Consider the following 25,067-nt stretch of genomic DNA (forward strand, 5'->3'; position numbering starts at 1 on the left):
TTAAAAAATGCTCTATGATATTCTTTAGTTAGTGAGAGGGAAGGGGACACTACTGGTTTTACCATATAGCACTAAAAATTAAATTTAGCTAATTTAAAAGAAAGGAAGCCTAAACAAACAAACAAACAAACAAAAAGAAAAACCCTACACACGCGCAAAGCATTCATGTATCAAGTATCTCATATAACACATTAACCATATTATGTTGATGAATCTTGAACTATGTACTAATTAGATGGTATTCTGAATGACAAATGTACTTAAGAAGGTAGGAAAATATGCAGTATGTGATGTAAAGTTCCGTCAAAAGCAGCTCATCTGTTAAAATTCAAACATACAAGCTGCATATGTAATGAATGAGAGAACAAGTATATTTTAAATACCTACTATGTATCAAAAACTTCACATACGCTGCATTATTTCATTTCCCCCAGTTTTTAAAAATACAATTTAGCACAGTATAGTCAACTACTACTAAAGTAACAAAGGAAACTGGGAAAATTTATGTCATTTCCTCACAATAGACGTATTACCCAAAAGTGATCATACACCAATTTCATACCTTTGCACCAGCAATGAATGCTGATGTTCTCATGGCCTCAGCCTGGGAATCATAAACATGGGGATAACGTATTTTTTCGAAGTCCATGTCCCTCTGCCTGCTCAGAATTGGAACACTTCTAGCATTCAGGAGTGCCTGCTCTCTGCAAAAAGAAAAACAACAGGCAACATCAGAAATTTCTGTCTTGCAATGAAAAGCACACTAAAAAAGGTCACTATAATAAATATTTGAGGTAGCTTTTTATTATAAAAGACAGTAAATAAAAGAAAAGTTCTATGTAATCAATCACACAGGAGTCAACACATTTTTAGGTAATACCAGGTTTATAATTTTGTTTGTCACAGTCCAAAGATGTTTATAAATTCCTTTTTAAACATGGGTTTCAATATTTAAAAGCCAAGTGTAATAAGGCTTTCATTTAATTTTCCTCTTTTCTACTTCTAAAGAATAACATGGGAAAAAGTATTCATTACGCTAGAAAAAAATAAAAACTCAAATTCGTGTAGGCTTCATAAATATTCATCTAATGGGGTGTGTGCACAGAGCACCTAAAATAGCTTTCTTATCCCAGAAAATGAGGTTTTCATACAACAAAATTCTATTCTTGTAAGAGAATGTAACTGGAAGAATAATATAGATTATTAAAATTAAACTAAAAAATGGTAATGATACCAAAAGTAGCAATTACAACACAAGTATTTTTTCAGCTACTGGCTTGTATTACCTTTGTATGCGCAATTCCTTAGGATCAAAGCACATAAGTCCTTCTGAAACTTCACCATCTTCTCCAGTCTTTTTCTCTCGTCTAGCATTCTTTTTTTCTTCTCGGCGATATTGTTTTATCAATTGCTTTTCTTGTTCAGACTGAATAGTGACTTGACAACCATAATTGGGTTTAGCATTTTCTCCTAAAATTTTTTTGCAATTGTCTATGAAGTAAATTGAAAACATCATGTTTTACACATTAAACCTTTACTAAAACCATTTCTTCCTCACCAAAACATAAGGTAATGCAATGCTCTAACAACTCATTTTTTAAAAACTGGAGCATTAATTTGTATATTTTAAGGAGTCTGTTAAGGTCACAATATCTAAATGATATTAAACAGCTTAAGAAAAGTCAGCAGATATTTTCTTCCCATAGACTAAACAATTTAATGTTAGAAATTCTTACATATAACATCAGAAACTAAATATTTGACATTATAATTTTGAAATTATTTATATAATTTCAATAAATATAATTTTAATACTAATTAGCATTTAGTAAACATAATAATAAAATAAAGATATTCTTTACATATTAAATACTACTGTCCTCAGTGTAATAGGCTTTACTGTGTTAAGTTATACATATGTTACTACTTATTATACATGAAAGAAAATTTGTTAGCATTAGCTAAGGATATAGTAAGAAGATGACCAAGGCAAATTAAAAAAAAGGTATGGTCCACCATTTCATGGAAATACAGGTTTAAAAAAAATGGAAAAAGGCCAAACCACTAAGAGGAACCAGGTCAATCAAAGCTCAATGTTTGCAAGCTACAATCTGAATCTGTGGTTTGGTGAACTCAGGAAAATTTTTCTTCCAACAGGATTACCTTCTGTGCTTAATTAAATCTTCCCAAGTAGTAGTATCTTGGCTCACTGTAGCCTTAAAAGAACTGATATGACTGTCTTTGAAAATAATCCACATCAATACACATTGCTGTATTGAGGACCTACTAGGTTCCAGGAACTGCTACTGGGCTAGGAAGACAATGAAGAATGAGACTTGGTTCATATTCTGAAGTAGCACAGTGCCAGTTATCAAATTCTAAGATCTAATACAGAACAAGGAAGGAATTAAGCATAGCATTAAGATGGGAAATTAGCTTTCTAAATTCATTTTAAGTCAAATCTTCACAATTTGCAGACATTTATCACTATCTCATTACATGATTTTGAATAAGTCATTTAAACTCTCAATCACATGAAATAAGTCCTCTGTATAATGACTTTTATAAGTCTCAAAAAGGAAAGCATCTCAAAATTATAAAATAAGATAATCCCATCTACATTAAGACTACTACATTTTGCTACTGTGAAAAAAAGTATCTTATATACCTTACTTTCTAAGTAAGTTTTATAAACCTATTATAATGATTGAATTTATAACCTACTCTGCATTAGAAAAATAATGCAGCATACTAATAGTTTCCACATGCACTCTGAACTAAAAGTTAAACTGCAAAGTCACACAATTAGATATTAAGAGTTCTTTAAAACATGACTAATGGCATGTACTTACTAAAAATGAATGTTAAAGATTTTGTGAGTGAAACTTAATACTTTTGGTGATACACTAAATGCTACATTAATGTTATTAATATTTTAAACAAATGTGATAGTAACAAAATCCTATTATACACACTTGTGATCATCCAAATAAGGAAATTAAAAGAAGAAAATACGTCTATACCTCAAGAACAGAGCTATAAAGCCACAATCAGAATACAAAGGATATATGTCCTGTGAGACTGAACATAATACGTAATTAAAAAAAATCAAGTTGTAGAGCAGGAAATGCTTAAATGTATGGTTTTCCTTGAGGGGTTCAGCAAGTGTAGAGACTGACAAGTTGAAATGAAATGAATAAGCTTAACAGCAATTTTAACATAAAATTTTACCAAAGGACAATGTAGAAGCTTGGATCCTTTTAGAATGTAATTACGATGAATAAAAGTCTTGTATAATTACTTAAACCACTTTTACTTGACAGCATGAGGTAGCTTAATTTTTATTTTATAATATAACGTGTACTAAACATATTCCTCATTGGTTCTGAAAATAGAATTCAATTACAACTATCTTCAAATTAACAGTCAGTATGCTGTACCCACCTACTTCTTCCCTACCTTACATTTCCTGCTTATAAAAACAGAGATAAAGTAGGAGTGTGTATATCTGGATAAAGAAGATTCAAAGAAAAACAGTATGAAAGCTAGAAAATGCTACATGGCAAGGATCAATTGCTCTCTAAGACCATGATTTGGGGGCTAAAGAAAAGGATGGAATGTGGTTGTCATACGAAGGTAGCCTAATAAAAAATACAAATAGAATTTGGTATTTTTGAGAGGATTTTGAAGACTTATTAATAAAACTGTCTCACAAGATAGAAATGGATGAGAACAGTGATAAAGTAACAAAACTCCAAAGAAATCTTCAAGAGTGCTGCATCCCCCCAAAAATAACTTTTTAAGGAGAATCATGTTTAATGCATGTACAGAGAAAACTCTACTAAAAAAAAAACAAAGAAACATAAACTATGTGGGTTGTCAGCTTCTTTCCCACAGTGCTCAGAAGTTAAAAGTCTATTTGTTTAAATGCCCCTGATTTTCTATAGTATAATTACTATTCTTCATAGCAACATTAATAATGATCCAGCACCGGCATAGACTAGAAGAGTAGCAAATATTTCAGGGCAGACTGATGGGTTAAAAGGTATGGTTGCTTCTAAAAGTAGAATAAGTGGAAAGAGGAGAGGGAGAGGGGGAGGCTTGGGTATTGGGCTGGGTGGGGGGAAAACAGAAATGGCAGAAAACTGTACCTGAACAACAATAACAACATTAATTTAAAAAATTGAAGTTCCTATATTTTCATTTTTTAAATATAAAATTGTTCAATTTTTAATTGTTCATGTTAGGCCCCTTGTGGTTTTGAAGTAATATAAGGGAAAATTTAAAAAATATCTCTGATACAAAGATGCAAGATCTAAACAAAGTCTTGATTGTATGAACCACTTTGGGAGACAAAAGAGGTGGAGAATTTTTTGCATGCTGCCCTTCCCAGGACTTTAAAAAAAAAGTAGAATAAGATTCCTGTAAAATTTTTTTACAAACATTAATATAAGGAAACTGAAAAACAACACTAATTCATCATCTACAGTGTAGGGGGGTCCAACCTTTTGGCCTCTCTGGGCCACAATGGAAGAAGAAGAATTCTCTTGGGCCACGCATTAAATACACAAACACTAACGAAAACTGATGAGCAAAAAAAAAGTTTGTGCATAATTTTCGTGATATCCACCACCACAGATAAGCAGAAAAGTCCTCACACTGTAACTCTAATTAGGCAGCAGCCCTTTCGCCCTTTCAATCATCTTTTAAAATCGCTGAGCAGGTTCCAAGTTTATGATCACTAATATAGAAAATGTACATAACTAAGCACATATATAAGTAATAAAACTTACTAATAAAAACTAAGAAATGTACATATCTAAGTACTAAAACTAAGTAATGTTTTAAGTAAATTTACAATTTTGTGTTGGGCTGTGTTCACAGCCATCCTGGGCCACATGTTGGCCCCGAGGGTTGTGGGTTGAACCTCCCCTGATTTACAGTTTCCTAAGAGTATGTGAGCTGGACTGATTTTGAAAGTTTTGTTAATAAATTACACTATTAAAAGTTAAGTACACCAGAAACTAATGTAATACTGAATGTCAACTGCAACTGAAAAATAAAAAAAATAAAAGTTGGATGAATTTTAAAAAGGTGAAATCAAATATCTCTATATTAACAGAAGGCTGACAAAATGAACGCCAAATTCTTAGAATTTATATCACAAGATTAGATATTTAAACTCATTCCTTTTCACCTCACAGATACCCATTTTAAATCCTCCTAAACTCCACTGGCTTACTGCAATAAGCAAGGTGGTTTGTAAGTCTTCAATACACTTAAAAAACAAAAGACCTGTAGATACAAAGCGGCTAATTTCAATTCTTCAAAGTTTCTACAAATCACAAAGCAACTCAAGGCAACCATCAGAAATCAAAAGTACAAGATAAACGAAATCAGTAAGAAATTCTTTGCGTAAATCCAGGCTGTTTTTATAGTTTCCTTTTAGTACCATAGTCATAAATATAAGGAAAAGGTGGCATAATATAGAAGAAGGATAAATGTTGATGAGTTTGAAGAAGGGCATTTAGCTTCTTATGTTCATACACTAAAGAAGAAAGTCCAAACTGTTTTAAGGCTGTCAAAAACATGCAGATGAAGGTAAGAAATTCAGTTTTTCTATTTATCATTTAAAACCTGACTTTGGCATCACTTGTGCCATAGTCAAATTATTTTATAATTTTGGCTTCCTACACAACTCTCCCTGATTCTTCTGGATTTTAAAATACATGTAATATATGACAATATATAAATGTTCAATTTGCTAAGTGTGGTAATTATACTGAAGTTAAGTGGGAGATTGTTGCTGTTCTTGCATGTACACTGAAGATTTTACCTTGAATTATTAGGATACCTGCAACTTCCAGTCATGGTTCAGCAAAATTTTAAATGTAGGTGTATTTGTGTGCATGTATGCACATGCATGCACGTGTGTAGAGAATTATTTCCAGAAAAGAGGAAAGTGGGAGGGAAAGCAAAACGGTAATGGCTGGTAAATCCATATGAGAGGCATGTTCACTGTACAATCCTTGTACTTTTAAATAGGTTTGAACGTTTTCAAAATAAATAGTTGGAAAGAAATTATAACACTACTTGGCCCACAGTAACTACTATACATATTTGCTTTAAAATTTTTTTTTGTCTCTTCAAATCACCTACTTAAAAAGAATGCCACACTGAAACATAAACAGAATCTTTGCCATTCCATCATTTTTTAGGGCACTGATATTGGTTTAATAATCCTCCATATCTAAGGCCTACTTTAAAAGGATGGTAAATTATATAATATACCAAATGATATTAAAAGTATAATTATATTCAAAACATTTGCTAATTAACAAATTTTTCCTTTAAATTAGAAATATCACTATATACTTTCTTACCTTGAAGAGCCTGCAACTTATGGTCATTTGAAGAATTAAGAAATCTGTCCACAATTGTAATTCTGTTCTGGAGGAGTTTCTCAATAAGTTCAAGTCCATCAGGTCCCAGCAGTTCAAATAGCTTGTAAGAGAGTGAAAATCAAAATGTTACTTCAAAATTAACTTTTTCAAGTTATTAACACCCTATTCAACAGAGGTGGGATGCCAAACTATTACAGAAGTGCCCCCAAATTACTTAGAAAACAAATAGTTTTACAAAGTAACCTAGGAACAAAAAGGAACTTTTCACACTGCTAAGGAGCTTTTGACTGTATAAAGGCTACCTACAACTACATAATTAAAGAGCATGACAATTTTTAAAATTATTTTTATATATAAACCTCTAAATCACAGAACATCAAATTTTTACATACGTTTTTTCATGGCATAACCAAATAAAATTCTAATATTAATTTGCCTTTTTAACATATTATTCTGGTTTTCCCAAATAGAGTACTATTTTTCTTACAGCTTACTACATAACAGTTATCATTTTGGAGTTAAAGAACTGTTAGAATTCTTCAATGAATCACATGCAAAAATTTTAATGCTTAATAATTATTTTATTAAATTTTATTGTGTTAATCATTTTATTAATAATTAATTTTGATGTTTATTAAATCTGAAGTCTAAAACACAGTATTGCAAGTACTTTACGTTACTTTATAAAAAGTTTCCATGCGTATCCTACCCAACTATGCAGAGCAGTTGCCAAAGACTAAGTTGATTCCAGAATGAGAATGAGTTTTACTGCTAAGAGACTTTCAATTACAAAACTGTGTGAAATAATTGTTCCAGAAAGCCTTTAAATTTCCTCAATAGTTTTTTTCCTCCTGTCCAGAAATGTTACTTTAATTTTGCATATGAAAATTTTATATTAACCGAATTCTAACTGTTCTCAGAGATTCCACACAAACAAAATCAGAATTAAAAGTAGAAATTTATATTGTGTATATATGAGACATTAAATATTTAACAAATAATTTATTCTTGCTGCTCATCTCACTGACATTATCTACACATATGGCCACCCTTCCTCCACTGAGCCTCCAATCGTGGATCAGCACTCCCTTGGGCAGAGCATCATGGGAAAACACTGAGCCCCAATCACTCCCACACTGGCTCATAAACCCAGGCAAGCCAAGAACCTAGGTTATTGCCTCCCCTTTCCATCAAGTATTCAGCTCCTAGAGCAAGGCTGTCACTTGCAGAGAAGCTTTCCATTGTCTCCACCTTTAGCTACAGAGTTTTGCCTCAAAGGTCTTGCCTGGGGGAGAACTATGCCACAGAAGAATAGGAAAATGTCTAAAACAGAAAGCAGATTAGTAGTTGTTTAGGGATGGGGTGGGAGTGGGTTGGGGAATAACTGCTAAAAAATTACAATTTCTTTCTGAGGAGATAAAAATGCTCAAAAACTGACTTTGGTGATGCTTGTACTTATCTGGATTATACAGGGGACAAAAGTCAGTTTATAGTTGTTTACATGGAAAATAATAACTACTAAATAATGATGTAAGAATAAACTCCATTTCATGTATTCACAACTGTAAACCTATTTTTGGCATACCCTGTACATCGATGAAACTATTTTTTAAATTATGAACGAAAATGACTTAAAATATGAAAAATAAAAAATAACTCAGTGTTGAAAGACAAAGATTAAATATAATTTTCCCAATAAGCATTTTAACTGAGTATTTTGAATTGCTTGCTGTTAGTCAGACACAAGCGCTGTGCTTAATGTTAAGGGTGGTATTAAAGAACCAGCAAACTCAAAATAAATCATTGTAATATATACCTACACAGTTACTGAATTTTGTCACATATAATGCACTCTTGCATATAATACGCACCCAAGCTTCAGCACTGCCCATGTATAACGTGCATCCTTATTTTTCCCTCAAAAATTTGGACATAAAAGTGCACATTACACATGGTGAAATATGGTACTTCCCCTCACAAACACTCTACACAAACAATAGGAAATGCTTTCTGCAAGCAACATGAAACATCCTTTTTATCTAATCAATTCTCAAAGAATGTGTGAATTCTTAAACTGAGGCCACTTCTTCCTAAGAAAATAATTTCTCATGGCAAAATTACCCTTATATGTATTCTTTGCTACTCGAGGTTACTTAAACTATAATTCAATGTTCACACATAATAAATTAGAGATTCTAGTTAAAAATTTTGTCCACACCATAATTTTAAGAAACACCAGTATATTTGAAAGATAACTTCTTATGTAACATCACAAGCACAAGATCATAGCACAAAGAGCACAGTATTTCTTAAAAATAACACACCTAAGACCTAGCAATGGGAGAAGGAAGCTCGTTTGCTCTGAATAGCAGAACTTCCATTAAGTGAAAGACAAAGAATCCCCAGCAGAATTCTGAGATCAGCTGCCATCAGATTTAAAGCAATCCTAAAATTATGCTTTCCCTAACACTTGCCATTTTTGCGCACGTTGCGAGCAGGTGCAGCTCTCCAATGCACTACGCACTCATTTACTTGGCAGTGAGAGTGACTGTAAAGGTGCAGGGTCTGCATCACTGCTCTGTGCACTGAGGCAAGTTCCAGGCGCTGATCTCAAACTGAAAATGGGAAGGAAGGGTTATCTGAGCGTACAGAAACAGACATCAACTACAGAGTTTTAAAGAAAACAAAAAAGAATGCAGGTCACAAACAATAAAAAGGCAAATTTCACTATCCCGGCTGTAAATTAGGGATATCAGATTTAAAGGAGGCATAATAGGAATAGACAGGTAACATCTTTTCCTGCTAGATGATGTTAAAGCCATTATCACCTATTAGGGTCCTCTAAATAAACAAAGGTTCTTAGAATTCTTATTCTTATTATAAATACTTATCCATTAAATTAAATAATTAAAGTAATTCTTCATCAAATTAAAATGAATGGAAATAGTCAAAAAGTTAACCAATAAACATTAGTTCAGAACATGTGCAGAGTAACTTTAAAAGCATTATGTCCTTGTTTCCTACAATACTTTTACAGATGAATGTAGTTTGTGAATCTCTCAGCAACGGTAATCCCCACTTTCCACTGTATTCTGAATTAATGCAACTTTTATTCCAATAGGAAAAATGCTATACTGGATGCTATCAAATGAATATAAAATGTAAAGTAATGATAAACCTTTAAATAATATAACAGAATGATACTATAAATACTATAAAATGGTTTAATAAAAGAGATATAATGGGCCTGAATAAGAACAATAAAGCTATTCTCAAAGTGGAATACCTAAAGATATGCTGAGGGTTTGAAGAAACCACAGAATAAGTAAATAAAAAACATACTTGGATTTTTGGGTTTGCTCAAGTGCTTACACACAAAACCTTTTAAAGTAAAACACAACTCTGTTCATGTTAATGTCCTGTTTGAATCCTACTGCTCAGGTTAGTCAAAGCTGAAAAAAGTGTTTAGTCACTAAAACAGTCTTGAAAGCAAATAAAATTTCAACAATTATAAAGTTCGTGAGTTGTATTTTTGTTTCCATCTAGTTAAAGAATTCACGGAAGTCAAAAATAAGTGTATCTGGAGTTCCACAAAGACCTCTTTGAAAGGAGAGACCAACCATTCTCCATAGCAAATAGTCAGTGGGCACTTTGAAAAATAGCGGGTGATGCTTCCACAATGTCTTGATGGAAGCAAGGTGCCCTTTTGGATAACAATATGGCTAGGGGGATTATGGGAGTAATTTCAATATGGAAATCAGCCACTAAAAGTGTTCTTCAAGGATTGGCCGTGCCTTTGTCCTATTCAAAATTTATCAATGAATGGTTTTATTCAAAACCAGAAGACATTAAATCAAATTTGTTAAAGTGTTAATATGGTACCTGAAAGAACCAAGATCTTAAAATTTCCAAATAGTCTGGTATAATCTGGCCAGACATAAAGAGAAGTAACAGAGATAAATATAAAAAACCCTACAATTGGTTTTAAAAAATTCATGTGTACAAGATGAGAAAACCTGGTCTCACAAAGAAATTCCTAAGGAAAATCCTAAAAGGGTAGAGGGTTGGTTATTTGCAGGCTCCATATGAATAAAAAATGCAATGAAGGCTAGGAAAAAACTTCATGTATTAACAGTAATAGAGTATCTCAAACACTCCCTTTGGCATCTCAAAGGATACTACATTGACTGAACCATATGTAAAGTGCTGAGTTCAATTCTAATCTATAATTTTAAGAGGGTTACAGTAAAAAAGTAAAGAGGAGATCATGAAAAACAAAGTAAAAATATCTATTTGAACATTTTCAATAGCACATTTATTATCATCTATGATTATCCATTATCACAAGGGTACTTATTCATAGATTTGATACATTCTGGCCCCATCTTCCTTGATCTTCCTCCGTGCATCATTCCACACTGCTAAACCCTCATTATCCTTCTTGAAACACACTTTTCCTTTGCTATCCTGGACACATCTCTCTTTTCATAGGTGTCTACTGCCCTGGCCACTGCTACCTTCCTGTCTCCTCTTCAGGCTCACTTTGACTATTAAACATTGTTAAGGCTTAATTAATCCTAGGCCTTCTCTTCTTACTTTCACTTCACATTCTCTCCTTAACTGTTTACATCCAAGTCCTTAGCTTCCATTAACAAGCATATGCTGAAAAGTCTTAAATATAAACATCCTTCTCAGAACTCTACTTTGAGCTCCATATACCTAATTGCCCAGTTGTCATCTCCACTTTAGAGGTCTCAATACCTCTCGATTCTACACATCCAAAACTACCTTATGGGTTTCTACCCTCTTCACTGTTTTCTAAATAGTCTTTATTTCCATGAATAGCACTGTCTTTTTTCCAGTTATACAAGTCAAAAGCTTAAAATACATCTTTAAGACCTCCTTACCCCATAGTACCCAACCCCACCCCACCCCACTCCTCATCCAATCCATTATCAAATCCTCTTGTCTCAACCACTAAACAGATTTCAAGTCTTTATGCCTATTTTAAGTTCCCAAATCACTCAAAGGGCTTCGTGCACTTTTATCCAAACACATGTAATCTATTCTTATGTAGCAAGCAGATAGATTTTTATTAAATGCAAGTCTGATTAGTGTATAATACCTCTCCTCCATCCCATGGCAATAAACCTCCCAAAGGCTTTCCATTGTTCTAAAGATGAAGTATTGAACTGAATAAAGAACCAGAACCTCAGAATACCACAAGGTATTAAACTAAGATTCAAAAATATTGAAGTAGATTCAATCACATTGCTCTGACTAGAAAGAATTTTAATACCATGAATAAAGTTAAATATTATTTTTAAAACAGCATTCTTTTAGTTCTCTATTTCTATGTATGTTTATAATAAATATAAATTGCAGTAGTATACATATGAGTATAATTTAAAATTGAATAACTATATTTATATTAGGGATGCATTATCAAAAATGATTAGAAGGTAGGATAAAAAAAGCTTGGAGATCAATACTTTCAAAGTATCATTCTGTTATGAAAGCTTTCCCACAATTTAACAGTTTTCTGACCTGGGTATGTCTTATAATCAATATCTATATTTATGTAATAATATTTTTCTGAAAATGTAATTAAATGGTGTTTCTGCAAATTGCTGGTGCTTTACGGAATTTAAAGAATACAGATTATGTATAATCCACTGATGTGGACTATCACTGCTCATATTTTCAAATCTTTTGTATGGTTGTATTCTATGTCAGCAACCCAGCCATTACTTCACATTACCCCGTGTCAGTCAACTCAATAATTGCACAAATTTATGAATACATAAGATAGCAATTCAGGTTAAGAGAACAGTTACCCAGCACTCAAATTGTAAGCCTAACACCCATTAGGCTTTAGGACCTTAGACAACTTGCTGAGCCCCCACTTCCTCATTTGTATAGGGGAAATAAGAGGACTTTTGCAGGGCTGTGTTAAGAACTAAACAGTGTATGTAAATGTATTTGACACTGTGCCTTGCATATAAGCAATTAACTTTAGGTGTTTAGTATTATTAAAATACATAAATCATAAAAAAGGAAGTTAGAAAGTATACAAAATGATCTGTATCATGATAATAATGATAGCAATACCTAACACTCGTACACTCCTTATTTCCCAGGCTACATATTAACTAACTACTTTACATATAAAGCATATATTTTTACATTGTCTTGATCTGAAGAATACTACATAAATCTTTGCTAACTATACTTAATACTGATGCAACTATCATTTAAAAGCAATGATGATAAGAGTAATTCAAAGAAAACAATACAAACATGACTAAAAATCACCTATCACTTGTTAGAAAAATGAACATGTAACAAATATTAACAGAAATATCAGATATGCATATTTACTTCAGCTTTTTTTTCAAGGATGTGTGCTCACAATTGTAATAGGGACATGGATATACTCTGACTCCAATTTTTGGTGATAAATTATTCTTGGTTCAATGGTGAGATTAAATAAAATATGTCCTAGTGCTCACAGGTTTAAAGCAACAGTCCCTACCAAAACTTGATTCATTGGTTAGATGGCAGCTTCCTAGTTAACCTTGCGGCCCACCACCACTATGTCTCCACTGCAATCTGTTACATACTAGAACCTAATGATCTTACTCATAATCAGCTTTCACATACAGCTTCTCAAGAAATGGCAATGGGGCCATCAAAGCTGAGTGTGGAGGGGACCTCAGAGGACATCTAAACAAGGTTCCCATAAAAGCTGTAATGGGAGGGCAGAATAATAGCATGTTGAAAACTTAGGCCTAGAGTCAAACAGAACTAGATTTAGTTCTATTTAAATACCTAATTATAATTATCCCATTTATTAATTTTAGAGGGGGAGAAAGAAAGAAAGAAAGAGAAACATCAATTTGTTGTTCCATTTGTTTAGGCACTCATTGGTTGCTTCTTCTATGTGCCCTGAGTAGGGATCAAACCTACAACCTTAGCATATTGGGATGACACTCCAACCAAATGAGCTAATTATATGACTCTGAACAACTTCTTAAGTAATCTGAGCCTCAGCTTTCTTGTCTGTTAAAAGAAATTAGCATGATGTCTGACAAGTACTCAATATATACTTACTGCTGTTACTGACAATTTTTTCCTGGCTAATAAACATCCAACATACTTCTGCCAGCAGGAAATCTTATAAGGCAACTCATGTCACTGCTAGAGAATGCCAACTGTCAAGAAAATCCTTCCTCATATTAAGCCCAATCAAATTCACTACAGTTTTCACCTATAGCTCTGTTGTGCCTTCTGGGGTTACAAAGACTGACCTTAGTAATATTTCTACAAGACAGCCTTTCAAATATTTGAAGATAAGGTAAAGTACAAGCCACGCTTCTCTCTCAAGTTCTTTTTTTCCCCAGGTAAATATACATAAATTCCTTACTACCAGTCATATAACTTGATTTCTAGATGATTCTCCATCTGGGTTCCTTTAGAAGCTTTTTACTGAGCCTCTTAAAAAATGGCATCCAAAACCAAACATAATATTTTATTTATTTATTTTTTTAATCCTCACCTGAAGGTATAGGGATGTTTACTGATTTTAGAGAAAGAGGAAGGAGTGGGCAAAGAGGGTTGGGGGAAGAGAGAGAGGGGGAAAGATCAATGTGAGAAGAAACATTGATAGATTGCCTCTTGCATGTGCCCAACCAGGGATTGTACCTCCAACCTTTTGGTTAAAAATGTTATAATATTTTAAATGTAATTTGAGCGGGGCAGATCACAGAAACTAAAACAACTCTGGACTAGATGGTAAACTTTTCTGAACATAGTATGAATGGTAACATCACATTGTTGGTTCAAACTTGGTGTAACCAAGTAAAAGCATTTGGTTTTAGGTTTTCCCCACAGGAATTCTGAGTCCAAGATTCCCATATCCTGTCCTTTATATAATTTTTAAACCCACAATTTCAAATGAATCCTTTGTGAATCACTTTCATAATCACTTTCTTTCTGTTTCTTCTTTTTAGTTTTTAAAGAGCTTTCTAAATCCAAATTCTAGAGCCTATTACATCATTAAACACTATAATATGTACCAATGTTGAATCTGTCCTGAACACGAGTTCAATAACCATGTCTTCATGCAAATCACTGATTAAAGTACTGAGAACAGGACAAAGGTAACAAATTTCAGGATAAAAAAATGAAGACCTGACCCTCAAAAGGCAATAAACCAATACTTAAGATTTTTCAATCAACTATTAACTCTACCTGTCTTAATCATCAACAAACAGTTCTCTATCTTGTTTGCTAATTTAAATACTTCCTTGTCTACACAATAGCCACTAGCCACACAATTATGCTATTTATGTTCTCAGTAAATGCAATTAAGCAAAATTTAAAATTCAATTTCTCAGTTATATCAGCCTTTCTTAAAAGGTTTCAAGAGATCAATAGCCACATGTGGCTAGTGGCTACCATGTTGGAGTGCAAACAATATTTCCATCATTGCAAAAAGACAGTGCTGCATTACGAGATATTTTGTTTCTACTCTAAAATGCTCTGCTGAGATCTAGATATGTTTATAAAGTATAATTTATCTGTCTAGTTGTATTACTCTATCAAATTAGATTATTTTAAAGCCCTTAATTGTATATTATAGTTCATTCTTAGTGTTGTATGTTCTGTAAGTTTTGGCAAATATAAGACTACCACTATATCCATCATTATAGTATCGTACAGAATAGATTCACTGCCCTAAAAATGTCCTGTGTGCCACCAATTCATCCCTTTCTCTTTCTCTCCAGCCCCCACCAAGCACTGATCAAGTTTTTTACTGTTTCATAGTTTTGTCTTTTCTAGAATGTCAAGTAGTTGGACTTGCACAGTAATGATGCCTTTTCAGTTTGGCTTTTTCCACTTAGCAATATGTATTTAAGTTTCCTATAAGTGGCTTGATGGCTCATCTCCTTTTATCGCTGCATAGTACCCCATGATATGGACATACCACAATTTGCTTATCCATTCCCACACCGACAGATATCTGGACTGCTTCAAAGTTTGGGCAACTATGTCTTCATTTTTAAAAATTTAATTCTGCTCTTTACATATATTATCATATCAATAAAAAATTGGAACAAGTCCTAATAGATATGCTGAAAGAACACTACTAAGTTGTACACTTTTCATTTTTCCTTATTTTTTATCTTTTCTAACCTTTCTACAATAACACACATTCCCTAAACAGAAAAAAATTTATTTTAAATAATATAAAACAGATTCTGATTTTTTCACATTTTGTCTGCTAAGTACATAAAACATCACTACTTAAAAGTACAAGGACCAATGATCAAACAATTAAACTTTATTTCCTCTACCAAATCTTATTCTTCATAACAAAAGCCTCATTTTATCAAACATAATTTAACCACATGGAAATTACTCTGACATAAAGGATTTTCTAAAACATCTTATCAATTAAAAATTATTTTACTAATTTTAATATTAACAATTTTTATTTCATAATAGCAACAAAATACATGTTTTAACTATTTAGCCACTTGAGTTAATAAGCAAATTCCTCAGCCTAATACCTAACTGAAACTAGCCAAGAGAGGCAGAGATGCAATAAGTGCAGGGTGTGCCTTAGAAGGTATCTATCTTCTAAGTAGAAGAGATGGTATTTTGAACTAAGCAATTTAGGAAAAGCAACAGCAGCTTACCCACAGAAATTTAAACTTTGCTTAAGTATCTAAACAGCAAGATTTATAAAACAGAGCAAGTGGCTAAGGTATTATTTCTCAAATAAGCTCATTTCTTTGTATGACAAACAAAAACAAACATTTTTTAGAGAAAGCAATCCTCATAACTCCTCATTACACATTTAGTATTTGTATGAGAATTATTTATTACATTTCATGGTAGACTGACAAGATGCAAGCAATAATGTTTAGCTTCTTTCCTTATTAGCAAAGACAATAAAAATCACAGCATTTATCAGAGGATCTTTCTATTTGAGGATTTGAAAGGCACTAAACTCTACCTATACAGAAATTCTTATACAGAAATTCAATCCCCAAGAATATTATACTACACATAATTTTTCTGGGTATCATTTGATGTATAAAGTGCACAAGGAACAAGTTATGAGAACCAACATTCATACGAAACTGCAGACAGGATTTAAAGTACCAAAATAAAGCAATTTATAAATAAGTTATTAACAATAATATAAGTGACAATGAGTTCCTATTTTGTTTTTTTTTCCTTTCTTTCAGAATCATCAAAGTATTTATAAAGGCTGTAGTTAAGTTCTTATTAAAACAACATAATGGAAAATATTCCCTTGAGCAAACTAAAGATTTTCATTTTAACCCTAAGTAGAAAGAACAGTTGAACAAGTGTATATTGGTCACTGTCGTGACAGTGTCATTGGATGTACAACCTACATACTGAATTTAGTTATTCTACTATATTCAAGTTTTAGAATGTTTATATTTAGCTAAACCCTTAAACAGTTTGTCACAATAAAAAATACTATGTCATTTCTCTTAAAAAACACAAATATATTCTACTTTTAAACATCTTAAAATTTTCTTGAAAAACTTCTTTCCTTTTATATGCTTAAGATAGGAAGGAAGGATGCCTTCCCACAAAACAAGTGTTAGTGAATAAAAGGTGGCTCAAAATTCGTGCTTTAATCCACTTCCTCTATTAAAATAGAAAAAGAAAAAGCTAACAGACACTTCAAGCTTACAAACAAGACAAGTGTGTACCTGGAACAGAAATTAAGCAAAACAGGTAAAGCACTCAGTAGGACTAAAGGGATGAGATGGGCTCCCATTCTGGACAGCCAGGCCAGCAGTCTGGTGCCTGTGGGGCACCCTGGATGAAAACTGCTCCATTCAACTTGGAGCTCTAGCGGGGCACAGTCAGAAGCCAGAATATGGACATGGGGCTCCAGTGTTCATAAGAAGCGACTAAAAAGAACTAGCATCAAAATGATAACTTGGGGCCATGGCTACCTGGGAATCTAGGACAGGGAGAAGAGGACCATGATTGAAGAAGTCAGAAATCAACATTAGCATAAAAATTAAAATTCTAAGACTTATGAAGAAATCTTACACTAAAAATGACCATCAACAAAATCAACAAAGGAGTGTTAAGTCTACTCTAGAAGAAAATAGTATGGAAGAATGTGACATTGGTTTTAAAATGAGCAATACTATGAAGCTCAAAGCAGTTGCTTCCATTAAAATAATTTATTAAACACAAGAGGGTATATGGGAACAATATACCTTCTGCTAAATGTTTCTGTAAATGTAAAACTGCTCTAAAAAGTCTCTTCATTATCAAAGTACATTACAAAACCACTGTAATCAAAACAGTCTGGTATTGGCATAAAAACAAACACAAAAATCAATGGGACAGATTAGAGAGCCCAGAAATAAACCCATGGTCAATTAATATTCAACAAAGGAGGCAGGAGCATAACATGGAGTAAAAATAGCCTCTTCAACAGATGGTGTTGTGAGATCTGGACAGCTACAAAAAAGGAAACTCGACCATTAACTTACACCATACACAAAAATAAACTTAAAATGGATAAAAGACTTAAATATAAGTTGTGACACTATAAAAGTCCTAGAGGAGAACATAGGCAGAAAAATTTCAGATATTCCATTCAGCAATATTTTTACTAACAGCAAGGGATATAAAGGAAAAAATAAACAAATAGTACTGTGTCAAATTAAAAAGCTTCAGCACAGCTAAAAAAAATTAGCAAAATGAAAAAGAACCAACCGTATGGAAAATATATATATTTCTATATAACAGGTATAGATATGTACACCTTTTACCTGTATGTGTACGTGTACACACACACACACACACACACACACAATGATACCTCAGACAAGGGTTTTACCTCCAAAATACATAAACAACTCACAAGACTCCACACCAGGAAGACAAGCAATCCAATATAAGAATGGGTAAAGGACCTGAACAGACTTCTCCAAGGAGGACATACAGAGGGACCAGAGACACATGAAACGATGCTCAGCATCACTAGCCATCAGAGACATGCAAATTAAAAATGCAATGAGATACCACTTCACACTGGTCAGAATGACCATTATAAATACATCAACAAACAACATACGCTGGTAATGGTTGGGGAGAAAAGGGAACCCTAGTACACTTTTCATGGGAACGCACACTGGGGCAGTCACTGTGGAAAACCATATGAACTTCCTCAAAAAACTATAAACGGCACTGCTCTTTGACCTAGCAATTCCGCTGCTGGGATTATACCCTAAGAATCCTGAAACACCTGTTCAAAAAAAGCTACACACCCCAATGTTCATAGCAGCATTATTTACAATAGCCAAGTGCTGGAAACAGCCTTAAGTGCCCATCAGTAAATGAGTGGATCAAAAAACTGATACATTTGCACAATGGAATACTATGCAGCAGAAAGAACAAAGAAGCTCCTAGTTTTCATGACAGCATGGATGAACTGGAGAGTATTACACTAAGTGAAATAAGCCAGATGGTGAAAGACACATACCATGGGATCTCACCTATAAGAGGAACCTAATCAACAAATCAAACAAGCCAGCAAAATAGAACCAGAGACATTGAAATAAAGACCTAACTTACAGTGACCAGAGGGGGAGGGGGAGGTATAATGAAAAAAAAAAAGGCGGTAAAGTGGAGTCAATGAACATGTACAAAGGACCCAAAGACAAAGACAACGGTGGGGGTCGGAGGTGGGGGAGGACTGAATGTGAGAGGTGGGAGTGGGAAGGACAAGGGAGAGTAAGGGGGGAAAACAGGGATAACTATAATTGAACAATGAAAAGAAAGGAAAACAATAAAAAAAATAGAGTGTCTTCAAAAAAGATGGCATACAATTTAAGAAAAAATGATTATAAAGCTATTGTCAATCAAGATGATTATGTTCTTATTGTTGATAAACATTTATAAAGTTGAAGAACTATCCACTTGTGTTTTAAACAAATACTACCTAGCCAAATGTCTTATATATAAAAAATATTTAATAAATCTTTGTGAAAACAACAAATAAGTAACAAAAAGGTATGGTAATTAATGATCAATGTAGGATTGCTCTCTATCAGCATTAATCACTGGATCAAAAAATACATCTCTTTTGGAATTTCTCATTGTGATTTATTTTATTTTTTAGACATGAAATGTCCTTGAGGGCACTTTACAAGGTGGGGCAAAAGGAGGTTTACAGTTGTCTGTATGGAAAGTAATAAAATAATTAATAAATAAAAACATAAGAACAAACTGTATATTGCATACTCAAAACTGTAAACCTTCTTTTGCTCCACTTTGTGTATTTTTAGAATATTTCAAATGTTATCATGATTATCATTGATACCCTAAGAACACAAGAAGTTGTAAACAATAAAATTGTTAAAGAATAACCCCATTTTGGCCCTGGCTGGCGTAGCTCAGTGGATCGAGCGCGGGCTGGGAACCAAAGTGTCCCAGGTTCGATTCGCAGCAAGGGTACATTCCTGGGTTGCAGGCCATAACTCCCAGCAACCGCACATTGATGTTTCTCTCTCTCTCTCTCTCTCTGTCTCTCTATCTCTTTCTCTATCTCCCTCCCTTCCCTCCCTAAAAATAAATAAAATCTTTAAAAAAAAGAATAACCCCATTTCCATTGTGAAGGAATACAAGTCTCATAACTGTACAATAAGGCCATTAGGCTTGCCCCAACCTCTTACATTATCTAAAGACTGTTATATTTCCACTTGTCTTATTTTAAAACTAATGTGTGCTATATGAATTAAAGCTAAAATATGTGGGAAAAAAGTAAAGGCATGAGCAACAAAACCAAAAGCTGGTTCTCTGCGTACAAAACACACACTCCACTAACAAAATAAAAAGTTTTAGGAAAAAAGGCAGATATAAAGAGCAACACAACTAAAAGCTAGTGTAATTTTTTTTAATAACAGGGCATTAAAAATAACTTTGTAGCAAAAAGCTTGAGTATTTAGATGAAATGGCTAACTTCACAGAAACATATAATTGGCAAATTTGATTTAAGAAGAAGTAGAAAATCTGATTAAACAAGCAACTACTGGAAAATTTGAATTGGTGATCAAAGTGTGCCCTCCAATAAGATAGCAGGCCACACAGTTTCAAAGCACACCACTATTAAACTCTCAGGAAAGACATAATCACTTTCTTATAAAGGCTTTTTTGAAAATAGCAAAAGAAAATAAAAATGTTCCAGAAGTTTATTATATGAAGTTGAAATAACCTTAGATATTAAAACAGGAAGATTTACAAATTCTCCATTCAGACTGGATTCAAAGCACAGTGGAAAGACAGAAAAACCATAATGTACCAGTACCTATCCAGGAAAGCCCCAAGGAAAAGAGGAGACATCCTGATTCTCATAAATCACACATAAACTGAATACAATATTTATTTCCTTTTTTAATTTATAGGAGGTATACATGTAGTACCTCTACTATAAGTAACAAACAGCATATACATTATAGTAAGCCTCTGTTATTATATTGGATTTAAGGAATGTCTGTCTTTAAGATAATAAGCCATTTGCACGTGAAAATAAAATGCACATGATTTGCACATGAAAATAAAGTGATGTATGTATTGGAAAGTAAAAATAATAAAGTACCATTAAAGAAAACATTTAAAACTGCATAACTGAAAAAAGCAGAGTATGTTATATATAACAATGTAAATTACTCTTAGTTTGGTTTGTGGCATTAAAAGATATTAAATATTCATACATTCCAAAATAAAATCTTAAACAATATAAAAAATGACCATGAAAATTAGGACACCACTTACTTAGCATTAATTTTTCTCTCAAGAAAAATGTGCTAAGCAAATCTGTTTTTGCATCGCTGAGAAATTAGATAAACTATATTTTCATAATAATTAATGCTCATTATTTACAGTTACTTAATCTAACACAATAGTTTAACAAAGCTAAAATCAAGGTCACTTACAACTTATTTAAAAGTACTTGGAATGTGAGCACTATTTATTTTCCATATACTATAATTAATTAGGTGTGAAGTAAGGTTACAGCTAGGTATTCCTATACATTAAAAGCTTTCTTTACAGTTTTATATATATGATAAATTGATAGCTTCATTGATTTTTAGAGAGAAAACGTTTCTCTGAGGCTGATTTTAACTGCCTTAGAGAAAAAAAAATTTACAGCTTTCATTGTATGTATGTATGTGTATTTGCACATATGTATATGAAGCTGAACAAAATTAATATATCAAATTTTAAATATTTAAATGAATGCTTATAGCAATTTCTAAATCTAATAATCAGACTAACTTAGGTTTACAAAATAATCATCAAAACATTATCCAAAATATTTTATCTCAAATATGATTAAAACACAGAAATGTACCCCTTATTTTACTAATAAAATGTACTTTATTTCTTTGCCCATCAATATATTACAGATACCTTTCAATCTATGCAACCCACATGTCCCTCCAAATTAGTCATAACACTCATTATATCAAACACAATTTTCTTTCCCATTCCTCTTTTAAATGTATGTATGAAAGTTCCAAGAGGAGATTTAAGAAAGCAAGAGAGTGGGCATGGGCTGGTTAAACTTTTTTAGATTACTTCTTTGTCTCCCGAAACCTAAGAGTACCTGACAGATGGAATAGAATACATTAATGAACTAGTGCCTAATAGAAGAACAAAACAAAAAGAATAAAATTTGGCAAAATATCTTACTCCTTGAGCAACCATTCCAATTAAGAGCAAAATATTTTGGAATCTGTTATTGCAACAAATTGGAAACAAGTAATTTTAAACCCTCATTTTGAGTTAACATATTAATATCTTTTCCCTCACATCTTAAATAAGTCATCAAAATCCAACTCTACAAATTCCAACAAAAGTGATCATTCAACAAATGAGACTAAATCTCCAATAAAAGATCTCATTACTCATCCAGGGTACTCATTATACTTAAAGAACTCTGAATGTTAAAAAGGTTTGCAGAGCTCAGAGCTGTCATGTACCTTCTACTGGAAGTCCTAGTGATAATCCTCAGGCCATCCACTTTCCACGTACAGTTCTTCAAATCTCAAGACCATCCTCCTATCCCACCATAGCCTTCTCTTGGAAAGGATAGTCCATTGCGTTTTTTCCAAGTGTTCATAACACATTATTTCCACTTCCTTCATCAACTTCATCACTTTCTCTCCTCTAGAGACCACCCAGTAGGATTCTGTCTCCTGTGAAGTGTGGTGATCAGGTGCAGCCCGGAGAGCTGAATGATCACCACTCATGTGTACGACCACTTCCTTAATAATAAAATTTTATTGTTTGCTAATGATGTAACGCTACTTATGATAGTCAATACACACGGAATACTTACCATCTGTTAGGCACTATTCTAAGTGCTTCAAAAGCTTTTTATCATATATCATATCATACATTCACAGCCAACTATATGGTAAGCCAATCACTTTTCCATGTTAACAAGTAAGAAAACTGCAGCTTAGAGAACTGGCTCAGAGAATATCAAATAGTTTACAAGAAGCAGAGCTAGGATTCATACATGTGTCTAACTTCAAAGCTCATGATTTTAGCCACTTGAATTTGCAGTTCCCATGGCTGCTAAATACAGCTGCTAAACCTGATCTGTCCATCTGGAATTAATAGTACTCCTGGTTACAAGTATATGAACTTACATTCATCTGTTTTTTCATGTCATACTCAGCCCATCATTTTACCAATTAGAGCAATAAAAGGGGGTAAAAGCAACATACAACTGACATAAATAAAAAATATGGCTAGGACTTTCCCCAACATAGTTTGAAAATGTAAGAGTCCTGTTATAGCAGGTGTAATACTTCAGTTATTTTGACCTTTCCTAAATGTTACATTCAGCTAAAAGTAGAGCAAATAATTCCTGAGTTTTTCTCATAAAAAATTTTATTTCTTATAAAAGTAAAAGCAGGAGTAAATAACCTAAAATGATAGACAATGTGGAAGTAACAATAACCTTGGGAGAAAATGACTGTATCATTTTAGAGTATGCAATATGGACATATTCAGGTATGTACCCACAAATTAAATACAGAGAGAAGATATATCTGATCCAAATAACAATCTACCCCAAACCAGTGAGATTAAAAAGGAAAAAAAGAAAGGTTTTGTTTTTTTTTTAAATGGGAGGGTCAATCATGTCATGTAGATTGCCTTTCTAATATAGCACCTAAGGAAGATTAAATGAAAAGATGGAGACTTACCTACTTCAGCACTTAATACAACTGCCCCTCCAATTAATCTCATTATAAATCTTTTAGAAATAATAAAATGGTAACTGAGTTACCATTTTCTGTCCACTAAACAGGCAAGCATTTTTTATTTTTAGAGTATGACAGGATTGGAAAAAATGTAAGTGCAGGGACATTCCTATACTACTGGCAGAAACATACACTGGTAGATTCTTTCAGGAGAGTATTTTGTTAATACTCTTGGATGCAAACTTTTCACTGATAGAAAATATTCAAAGAAAAAATATGTATGAGCAAATATTTAGCATAAGAATATTACTGCAATGTTGTTATAGTAGGGAAATGCTAGGTATAAGTCTTCAATAACAGCATTAAATTAATAAACTAGGATATGGAGATAAATGTAATACTCTGTAGTCATTAAATTTTATTATACAATATTATCATAAAAACATGTATAGAAGTAACAAAAAGATTAAAGATTATATATATTGCATGACCCATTTTTAAAATATTAATAATTTAAAATAGGTATACAAACACACACACAAAAAATAATTTAAAATATATATACTTCAAAATACTTACAATGGCTATGGCTGCATAACAGTAAGACTACAGATGCCTTAGATCCTTCATATTGTGTATGAGGGTGCTCTAAATATTCTACAATGATATATTTTCCAAAATTAGAAAAATAAACTTGTATGAATAAAATAGGTGGTATTAAAATATGAAATGTCATAAAAAAGAGGAAACATGATTGGATTCTAATAAAACACTATGGCTAACACTATAGCTATAAACTGAAAAAAAATTAGAGAAACACAAGCAAAAATGTATCAAACATTGACAAATATAAGCTTTTAAAAACCTATAATGGTAGGGTCTGTAAGTTAAATCAATAAAAAAAAATATCTAGGCATACAAAACTGGGAGAAATAACAAAAAGAGTCTTTTTATCAATGTTTGAAGCAAAGAAATAAAATCAGAACATGTTCTTTCCTTGGGAAAGATGAAAGAATTGAAAGAAGCAGTCCATTCTCACTTTGCTTGTATCTTCTCCTACATAGAATATTAGTTTACAACAGGAAAAAGTATACCATAAATGTTAAAATGTTACCATGTTTTGTGGCGTATAATGCACACTTTTTTGTCCCATTTTTTTAAACTTTTTATTTATTTATTTTTCGAGAGGGGAAGGGAGGGAGAAAGAGAGGGAGAGAAACATGAATGTTTGGTTACCTCTCGCCACCCCCAACTGGGGACCTGGCCCACAACCCAGGAATGTGCCCTAGACTGGGAATCGAACCAGAGACCCTTTGTTTCACAGGTCAGCACTCAATCCACTGAGCCACACCAGCCAGGGTTTGCCCAAATTTTT

At 32.9% G+C, this 25,067-nt stretch overlaps 1 protein-coding gene across 2 annotated transcripts in view; it reads right to left on the reverse strand.

Annotated features, from left to right (window-relative positions):
• ASCC3 (activating signal cointegrator 1 complex subunit 3) overlaps positions 1-25,067 on the reverse strand; it is a 310,528-nt gene that overhangs the window by 243,507 nt on the left and 41,954 nt on the right. For both annotated transcript variants that reach the window (XM_028508379.2, XM_036024518.1), the window contains exons 5-7: positions 6,384-6,504; positions 1,287-1,491; positions 563-704 (exon numbers count right to left, since the gene is read on the reverse strand). In XM_028508379.2, coding sequence (XP_028364180.1) covers positions 563-704; positions 1,287-1,491; positions 6,384-6,504 — 468 coding nt within the window. The remainder of the gene's footprint in view (positions 1-562; positions 705-1,286; positions 1,492-6,383; positions 6,505-25,067) is intronic.

This window comes from Phyllostomus discolor, chromosome 4 (assembly GCF_004126475.2).
Source record: "Phyllostomus discolor isolate MPI-MPIP mPhyDis1 chromosome 4, mPhyDis1.pri.v3, whole genome shotgun sequence".
In the NCBI taxonomy this organism is placed as follows: domain Eukaryota; kingdom Metazoa; phylum Chordata; class Mammalia; order Chiroptera; family Phyllostomidae; genus Phyllostomus; species Phyllostomus discolor.